This window comes from Gobio gobio (genome assembly GCF_949357685.1).
Source record: "Gobio gobio genome assembly, chromosome: 12".
Taxonomy (NCBI): Eukaryota; Metazoa; Chordata; class Actinopteri; order Cypriniformes; family Gobionidae; genus Gobio; species Gobio gobio.
The window spans coordinates 527845-538243 of record NC_137105.1 but is presented as its reverse complement, the minus strand read 5'-3'; the positions used below and the strand labels follow the sequence as shown (position 1 = coordinate 538243).

Below are 10399 nucleotides of genomic sequence, written 5' to 3'. Positions count from 1 at the left end.
TACTATACTACTATAGTGTAAATATAGTGTAAATATTATCAGTACTATACTACTATAGTGTAAATATAGTGTAAATATTATCAGTACTATACTACTATAGTGTAAATATAGTGTAGATATTATCAGTACTATACTACTATAGTGTAAATATAGTGTAAATATTATCAGTACTATACTACTATAGTGTAAATATAGTGTAAATATTATCAGTACTCTACTACTATAGTGTAAATATAGTGTAAATATTATCAGTACTCTACTACTATAGTGTAAATATAGTGTAGATATTATCAGTACTATACTACTATAGTGTAAATATAGTGTAAATATTATCAGTACTATACTACTATAGTGTAAATATAGTGTAGATATTATCAGTACTCTACTACTATACGACCCAGTTTTTTTCTATAGTGTAAATATAGTGTAAATATAGTGTAAATATTATCAGTACTATACTACTATAGTGTAAATATAGTGTAAATATTATCAGTACTATACTACTATAGTGTAAATATAGTGTAAATATTATCAGTACTATACTACTATAGTGTAAATATAGTGTAAATATTATCAGTACTATACTACTGTAGTGTAAATATAGTGTAAATATTATCAGTACTATACTACTATAGTGTAAATATAGTGTAAATATTATCAGTACTATACTACTATAGTGTAAATATAGTGTAATATTATCAGTACTATACTACTATAGTGTAAATATAGTGTAAATATTATCAGTACTCTACTACTATAGTGTAAATATAGTGTAAATATTATCAGTACTCTACTACTATAGTGTAAATATAGTGTAAATATAGTGTAAATATTATCAGTACTATACTACTATAGTGTAAATATAGTGTAAATATTATCAGTACTCTACTACTATAGTGTAAATATAGTGTAAATATAGTGTAAATATTATCAGTACTATACTACTATAGTGTAAATATAGTGTAGATATTATCAGTACTATACTACTATAGGGTAAATAAAGTGTAAATATTATCAGTACTATACTACTATAGTGTAAATATAGTGTAGATATCATCGTCCATCGTGATGCCACGCCCCCTGTTGCGAGTGCGACACACACTAATCCTCTTCTATAGTATTAGTTAAACTAAAAACTTAGCAGGAATTGCTCTGTAAATTAAATTGAGAATGTAACTACTGCATATATGCTATTTTAAATACTGTAGTCTATGCCAGATATATATAGCCTACATTTTGAAATCATTTGAGGCTGAAACATCCATATGCATGCGTGTTTATTTTAGCACTTCCGTCAGTGAAACAACACCGCCTATAAAACATTTAAACGATTTTCAGTAAATAATCGTTACCTCAAGAATATAAGAAAATTAAATATTAGTTAGAAAAATATTTTATTCATACTATTTCCCTGCAAAGATGCGTCATTTACCTCTCTGCGCTTTGAGAGGAATGCGGGACACAAGCTGGATAGACAACTTCTCGAATATCTTCATCTTCATGTGTTCTCCTGATGTTTCAAGGCAACACTTGTTGTAAAAGTTCTGAAGAGCGGATTTTATCTTCCACAAGGGCAAGACATTTAGGCAATGTTTGATTATTCACTGCCAGAGAAAACAAAACTAAAATCACCGGCGTGTGTGTGAAATGCGCTATTCAAATAAACCGCTATTCTTGACGCGCCTAACCAAGTTTAATAACAAGAACAAACTGTGTTAAATACAATTTGAAGTAAAAAGGTATTCGTCCTAGAGTGTTTTTTATACTTTCCCACAGTAAAGGATGTGAATAGTTAATAGACTTAATTATAAGCAAACGAAAGGAAGAAACGATATAATGCCCTGCGAAAATGGCGACGTGAGTGAAGATTTATGAAAAGAAACGAGATGTCCATGTCCATTGGGATAAAATGGACTGGGCCTATTGTTAAAATTCACGGAAAATCGAGTGACCAGATCCAGATCGCAAAGCAGAATGAAAAAGAGCTCTCTGACCATTATTTCCTTTCTAGGCTAAAAGCTTTGTGCTTCACTCCTGTGGTAATATTCACGTGCAAGTTGCAACAGCATTCACATCCAAAACACTGGGTTAGTAAAATAACGAAATTATTTTTTTAAGAGTAGAAAATAGTATTTATGTAAAGAGATATATTTAAAAAAAGAGCTCAACTCTTAAGTGGAAGGAAACTATTTTTTTCCCCTCACGTGCGCAACCTAGCGGATGATTCATTATTTGGGTTAGTAAAAATAACGAAATGATAGTTTTAAGTAGAAAGTAGAAAATAGTATTTATGTAGGCCTAAAGAGATATAGTATATTATCTACCTATTTACATAATTACCCCCCCCCCCCCAAACGACGATATCATCGACCATCACAATGTTTTACTGTAAACATCGTCAACTGCCAATTTAGGGGACATCGCCCAACCCTACTCTGCTCGTTCTCTGTCACTCAGTTAACACGGCCGTATCACAAGTGCAAAAGTCATCTATTCTACACTCATAAATCACAATAACTCATCAAATAAGGCTTTGGCGGGCCAAAAATTTGTCTTGACGGCCGCCAAATAATTTTCAATGCAGGAAAAACCCTGAAACAGTCATTCGTTTGATTACTCGTTACTGAAAAAAATACTTCCGTTAGTAACGGCGTTTATCTATAACGCCGATATTCCATCACTGCAGACAACGGAGTTGGTTTTGCCTTTTTTGCTCCCCAAACACTGCTGTAACTGCCCTCCTTCTGCCATCTTTACTCGCGGCGAGTTCTTAAACTCCAGCGGATGATACGAGACTCACGACCTGAGACAGTTTGTGGCTTCGGGAGGGCGGATGTTTCATTCAGAACGCAAGACTAAAGAAGAGTGCAGAACTGAACATGGCACAATAATCGTTTTTTCTCGATTGTGCTATTTTGGTGATGGTTGGGAGCCGAAATCGAAATTCAATGAATTGCACAGCCTTATGGGAAACCGTTAATCGTTTCACCCCTAATACTTATTATAATTTTACATATTGCACCTTTAATGTGAGTGTGGTATAATGAGATGCGGTGTTGTCTCTCATCAGTTTCAGATGCAGGAATCATGAGCCGGAGCGTCCCGCAGTGATGGAGGGAATGCTGGGAAATGATGAACCGGACCCGGCGCTGAGCGCTTCACCCGCTTCACCTGCTTCACCTGCTTCACCCGCTTCTCCCACTTCACCCGCTTCTCCCGCTTCACCCGCTTCACCCGCTTCTCCCGCTTCACCCACTTCTCCCGCTTCACCCACTTCTCCCGCTTCACCCGCTTCTCCCGCTTCACCCACTTCTCCCGCTTCACCCACTTCTCCCGCTTCACCTACTTCTCCCGCTTCTCCCGCTTCACCCGCTTCTCCCGCTTCACCCACTTCTCCCGCTTCACCCGCTTCTCCCGCTTCTCCCGCTTCACCTGCTTCTCCCGCTTCACCCGCTTCACCCGCTTCACCCGCTTCTCCCGCTTCACCCGCTTCACCCGCTTCACCCGCTTCTCCCGCTTCACCCGCTTCTCCAGCTTCACCTGCTTCTCCCGCTTCACCCACTTCACCTGCTTCCCCTGCGGGCGGAGTGGAGGTCCAGCTGGAGAATGAGTCGGTCTGGAGCCGCTTCCTCAGCCTGGGCACAGAGATGCTCCTGACGGAGCGGGGCCGCCGCATGTTCCCCTGTTGCCGGTTCCGGCTCCGCGGTTTGGACCCTGAGCTGCGCTACTCCCTGACCCTGGCCTTCGCCCCGCTGGACGAGTTCCGGCTCCGCTGGACCGGGGGGACCTGGGAGCGGGACGGGGCCCCGGAGCCTCACCCGGAGCGGCCGCAGTGTGTGCATCCGGACTCTCCGGCCCCGGGTCGGCGCTGGATGGGCGGCCCGGTGTCCTTCTACACGGTGAAGCTGACCCACTCGGGGCCGGACTCCGGGGTGCTCCTGCGGCCCCTGCGCCGCTATCAGCCGCGGCTCCTCCTGGTTCCGGAGCGCTCCGGCCCCGCTCACAGCTTCAGCTTCCCTCAGGCCCAGTTCATCACGGTGACCCGGTACCAGAACCCCCAGATCCCCCGGCTGAAGATCGACTGCAACCCCTTCATGCTGGCCTTCAGAGAGGACGAGCCCAGCACTCGCCTCATCCAGAACCGGCTCGGCCTCGCTCCGACCAATCACAGCGCTGGACATCAGCACCGCAGGTATGACGATCTGACCCTCTGGGGCTCTTCGGCCGATTCTGACCCCAATGTTTTTAAATAAAAAATGTTAAAAATCATCGTAGCTTCATCGGAATGGTCTGAAACTTGGTGACTTTATTGGTACTTGGTATATGAACACTTAAACAAATTAGGGACAGGATTTGAAAAGTCTAATGTGGCGTTCACACCGGGCGCGATTCGCGCGAAGGTGGACACTTGAACATTTGAGTTTACTCGCTTCAATCGCACGAATCGCGTGTGACATTCCAGGGTTTTTCCTGGGTCAAAAATGGTCTTCGGTGGTGGCTGACAGACATGGTCATCCACACACACACACACACACACACGCACGCACAGTAAAAAAGTGCCCTACCCACGTGATCTGCAAGCGCAATACTGACAATACATTTCAAATAAATTCAAATAAAGTTTGTAACTTTTGCTTATCTTATTTTGATCCCACATGAAAAAATACTGTAGTATATTATAGTAAAATTACTCAAGTAAATACTAGTGTTATTGTAATACTAGTGTTACTAGTAATAGTGTTTTTGAACCGTACTATAGTAAATATACTACAGTAAATTAACAAAGTGTAGTCCGGGCTCTACGCAAACATTTTTCTTGAAGAGCACTTGTGCTCATAATTAAAAAAAATTAGGAGCACTTTCTGATCAATAACACACATTCCAATTATAACTTTCCCATTACAGGACTATCTTTGTCCCTTTAAATTAATGTCCAGGGGCATTTTTACCATTATAAGAGCAATTTTTTTCTAATCTTATTAAATATATGGATCATCTTATCAATTTCTTCAATTAAAATAAAAAAGTTGTTTTTAAAATGTTAATTTAAACAATAAATTCAGTTAGAGCAATAAGACACAATCAGACTGTTACCAATCTAATGAAATCAGCATCAAAAGATCCATCTTTGCAGTGTAGAAGTGGCACAGCAGCTCCATCTGAAGCGCTCTTTAGACTGTTTAAGATGACGGCCCAGCTCATGGGTAAATAATGTTGTATGTTTTTTGAATTTAGAAATGGGTTATGTAGGCCTACAAGTTAAACTTTAAAAGTTTTATATTTTAAATAAAAAGTTCATGCAAAGTATAAATATGAAAATAAAACCGCCAGTAGGTGGCGCGTCAAGTCTATGTGTGAGTCATTGATTCAATCGTTCAAACGCAGATTCATTCTAATCGAACCGCTTGGAGATGCGCAACAGTTCTGGTGTAGTTTTGATTTTCACGAAATAAACAGTATAGTGGCTAAAATGTTGTTACTTAACATCAGCTTGTGTATTGGACTTTTGTACAAGGTCAGTATAACATTTGCATAATGCCAACTCGGAGCAATAGCAGTCCGTAACTTTAGGCGCTCTGACGCTTAAACAGAACTGCACGCGTCTCGCGGAAGAACAGCCGGATCTACTTCTCTCTGTGTGTGTCTATGGCGAGTCACGCAGGGACTGTGCTCCTCCGCAGCGCTGCGAACCAAACTGGAATAAAATAGTCAGAATATAAACACGTATTATATGTGTACCGTAGTGATTCAGGGTAAGATAAAAAAACACGGTTTGGAAAATGGATTCATGATGTACTCACTCATATATACATCTAGTAATTTTTAAACACGAGAGAAGTTGTGGACTGAAGCTGATAGCCTAAAGATTAAATCAAGAACTGATACAGGGGATTTTTTAAATTATTATTTAGTAATTAATTTTTGGTGGCATTTTTGCCCCAAGACTTTCCGAATTTCCGACCTTGTTTATGATAATCCAAATGTGGTATTTCTAGTTAATTTGTATTTGGCTGCAAATAAACATCAGCAGCGCGAGGCGTCTGGTAAGTGCGCATGGCCGCGTCTCACCCGTTTCACCTGTAAACTATCTGTGAAGTTTAGTCCGTCGCACACATTTTTTGCACATGCTCTGCTGACAGAAGGCATGACACGCAGTCGATCGCAGAACGAAACGCAACTGTTGCTCAGTCAGTGTTGATGCACTTTGGCAGTTGTAGTTTTTGTTCCGATTGTATTATAGGCTACATTTATTCATGAGAATCGATCGGGTCACTCGCACCAGTGCGCCTAAATATTTTTTCACAGTCGCACGCAGTAATTTTCAGGCGCAAATGCGCGCAAAATGGTCGCTATGTAGAGCCCTGGTAGTAAATACTATAATATACTATAGTATTTTTCCATGTGGGATACCTTGATGTTTGTTTTTGTTCCTCATTTTTACACTATTTACTGATAATTGTTTTGGTATATAATCATATCAATATTAAAAAGTAGTAATAAAAAAATGAACAAATAGCCTAATTTTCTGCCATATACAATTTCATAAAATGATCAGCTAGCTAACAACAACTTTGTTCTGGGTTCACCTCACTCCAGTCTAAACTAAGTGATTTATAGGCTATTTATTTTACTACACATTATGAACATAAATAAGCTGAAAGACTGTGGATAATTAAAACTAACTCTTACACCCACTCTTGCTAAATTGTGTAAGCACACTTGTGTTCTTATTTCAGACGTGTTCAGAGTAAATGATTAAACTGATTCGTGAGTTCAGTGTTGGACAGATCAGTTGTTCTAACCAGTCGTTAAAATGATTTGGTTCAAAGGAGTCATTAGGTGGCGAATCGGACATTAGCAGACGCTTTGTGTGTGAATCCCGTCTGTTAGAACATCGCGAAAGATTTGTCAACACACAAAAAATACTTCATAACCGGATAGGATTTGTTTCCCGTTTATTTAAAGTATGCTTAATGTCAGCTGGTCAGAGAATCAGTCAATGTTTTTTGAGCGCATTTCACACCCAGCGGTAATTAAAGGAAAACATCCTTTTTCTATAAAAAGATAGCGCCACGTGCAACATGGATTCGGTCTTCCGACCTCTTGATTAACGTAATATGTGAAATATTAGAAAGCTAAGAATGCTTATTTTGAATACAGAGAGCGTGCGAGCAGAAGAGCTCTGATCGTTCTCTCTGTCACTCAGTTTCAAGCGCAGCATCTATTCTACATCACTCATAAATCACAATAACTCATCAAATAAAGCTTTGGCGGGACAAAAATTTGTTTTGGCGGCCGCCAAAAAATGTTCAATGTAGGAAAAACCCTGCATTCTCTGCTCAACAGACGTGATTCTCCTCATGGGCGGAGCTTCTGCCAGCGGCTCGTCTCGTTGAGAAATGTCTGACATGGGCTGTGTTTACACGTCTGTTTTTGTTCAAATCTCCTGTTAATGTGTGACTAAGCGTAGTTTTAAGACTTTTTCAGTCGATAATGTAGTTGTTTAAAGCTCAAATCAGTGGTTTATTTATATAAAGAGTGCCTATTTGAACATGTGATCTGGCGTGTGTGGAGTTGTGAGCTCCAGCGGATCAGCGGCGAAGGCAAAGTGAAGTTTCATTACTTTATATGTTTAGGCTATAACTGTACGTTGCAGTTGTAACGTTAGCCGACTAGCGCTGACTTTGAATGTTTGACTGAATTGTTTGCTTTATTTCATGTGTAGCTTATTATACCTTTTACTTATACTTTTGTATTATTGATCAAACATAAACTTGCATTTAACAAAAAGAGACTGGGTTGTGTTTCATGTCATTTAATGTTCTCACAGTGATAATCATATTGTCTGAACCAGATATTAATATACAGATTTTCTCCTCATTGTTGTCACTACTAGAGCAAGCTCCTGATTGGTTAACGCGGCACGAAATATCCGCCAAAGTTCCGATTTTTCAACTTGAGCGATTCGCATGTTCAAAAAGCTCAATTCGCGTCCTTCGCGCTGCCTCATTCGCGTGAATCTCGCCGCAGAATGCCATTTCACGTCTCTGCAAAAAAAATAGTCACACTTAGGACCTTCGGGTCAATGACCCCCATAGGAAATGAATGGGAAATTGTTTTTTTTGTGTGCGTACAATCTACAAATCAGCCAGGATGCAGAAAAAAAGGACTCAACAGTGAAAGGGAGAATCTCTAAAACATCTAGAGTGCAAAACAGACAAAACAACACACACACACACACACACACACACACACACACACACACACACACACACACACACACACACACACACACTTATACACACAAAAACACAATGCAGGGCTCCAGGCTAACTGTTTTCTCTAGGAGCCCAATGGCCCCCAACTGAAAATTTTAGGGGCACAACCAGAAATTTTAGGGGCGCACACCATAAATCAACATGCTAACCAAATCTACTAATGTCCACTGTATTACTGATACGGATGGGCATCGCTTTAACGGTATTACTACTCTTACGATACTGCTTATCGATCCGGTACTTTAAAGGCCTGTTCACACCGGGACGATTTTCGCACGCGTTTATCGCCGACGTTTAACGCCTCGGGACTAAACAATGGGCGCCAATGTGAGTGTTCACACCGACGCGCAAAACGCCAGGCGTAAAAGCGTCATTTTTAAAAAAACGCCTCGGTTCGTTTTTTTATTTTGACGCAGCGCGTAAAAAACTGTCCGACCAATGAGATCAGCGCTTTTGTTCACGTGCCTGGAGCTGCTGAAGTGACAGTAAAACACCACTTGGTGGCGCTCGAGCACAAAACGCTCTTGCCGAGCACACACTGATACGAAGAAGAAGTAGTAAGTAGACAAAGAAGAAGATGAACTGCTAATGCTGCTTGCCAGATAGCAAAAAGTGTGTGAATGGTTTTGTCCATAAACATAATATATCTGTGGTTTTGGCAAGTACGTAAATACTGTCTCTCTTCTCCTTCTGTGTGACAAGCGAGTGTCAGAGGCGTAAAGTGCCGCAGCGCCATCTTGTGTACCGGGAGCGCATCGACTGAATGTGCACGCTCACTCGGCGCAGCGCCAGTGGAAATCGCTTGGGTGTGAACACTCAAGATGCGCCGAAAAACGGCACGAAAAACACTGGCGATAAGCGCGTGCGATATTCGTCCCGGTGTGTACAGGCCTTAACGGTGTTCTTTTCGTTTTTTTTTTTATACTCTACATTTATTTTTTATGAAAAAAGAAAAAAAAACATAATTAAGAACATAATTAACATGGCTTTATAATCTGAAAGGTCAAATATCTATAGCAAAAGAAACAGCAATGTTTGAACAACAATAGCAGGCATTCGGAAGATCTGCTAACATTAATATTACTTAAAGAACAAACCTACGAAGAAATCTAATAAAGTAATGAAATGTAAAATAACACTGCATAGTTTTCACTGTATAAATTGATAGATTAATGCTTATAAAAGCTAAAGTTATTCATTCAAGAGATGTGAATATTTGCCTTTTGTTCGATTCGAATGAAAATGAATGGCTCAATCGTCAGCAGGTTTATCAGACGCTGCCCCTTTAAGACCGAATGCAGAACTAATAATATCATATTCTCCTATTTCTCCAAACTATTTACGCCCATTTAAGATATAAACTGTTAAAATAACTACTCTCCAACCCGGTCATTTTGGCACAGGCTATCTGTTGTTTATTTGATGGTTTAGACGCGCACACGAAGCCTAAAGTATAAACACACACACACACACACACACACACACACACACACACACACACACACACACACACACACACACACACACACACACACACAAGCCGCCTTGAAGGTGGAAACAGCGTCTCTTGCGCAGATTATTGTGCATTTAATATCTCTTTATTATCAAACACATCCCGCAGTTCAGCAACAGTAGAGACTTTACAACAGTCACTGAATCTGACGATAAGTTTAGCTTTAGGGAGAAATGAAGGGAAGGATGAGCTCGACGAACACGGCTATAGGAAGCCGACATCGAAAATAAATAGATTAATATCACAGCACATCCCTAAAGTTTAAGCTTGTCTTGGCCATCCCTCATTAAGCTGACGGTGGTGTGTGTTCGCTTTCTCGCTCTTCTGGATTGCGAGTAGCAAAAATGCATCACATACAAATGGTTTAATATTCTCTCATATAGACACGGCTGGTAAAGATAGAATTTGCCAGAGATAACGTCTATCAATTATAATTAGTAAGTGTATTTTCTTAATTTCTCCAGTATGACAGCAGGCACATTTACTGGTCACACATGTAAGACTGGATGTAAAAATGAGTTTGTGTGTGTGTGTGTGTGAGTTTTTTTGTCTGTTTTGCACTCTTAATGTTTTAGAGATCTTCACTGTCGAGTCCTTTTTTCTGCTG

At 40.2% G+C, this 10399-nt stretch overlaps 1 protein-coding gene across 1 annotated transcript in view; it reads left to right on the top strand.

Annotated features, from left to right (window-relative positions):
* Positions 1 to 1849: 1849 nt before the first annotated feature.
* Positions 1850 to 10399, top strand: part of mgab (MAX dimerization protein MGA b) — a gene marked incomplete at its 5' end in the record, with an annotated part of 67267 nt that continues 58717 nt past the window's right edge. Inside the window, 2 exons of the mRNA XM_079832196.1 lie at positions 1850 to 1857; positions 3071 to 4192. Of these exons, the coding sequence (XP_079688322.1) occupies positions 1850 to 1857; positions 3071 to 4192 (1130 nt within the window). The remainder of the gene's footprint in view (positions 1858 to 3070; positions 4193 to 10399) is intronic.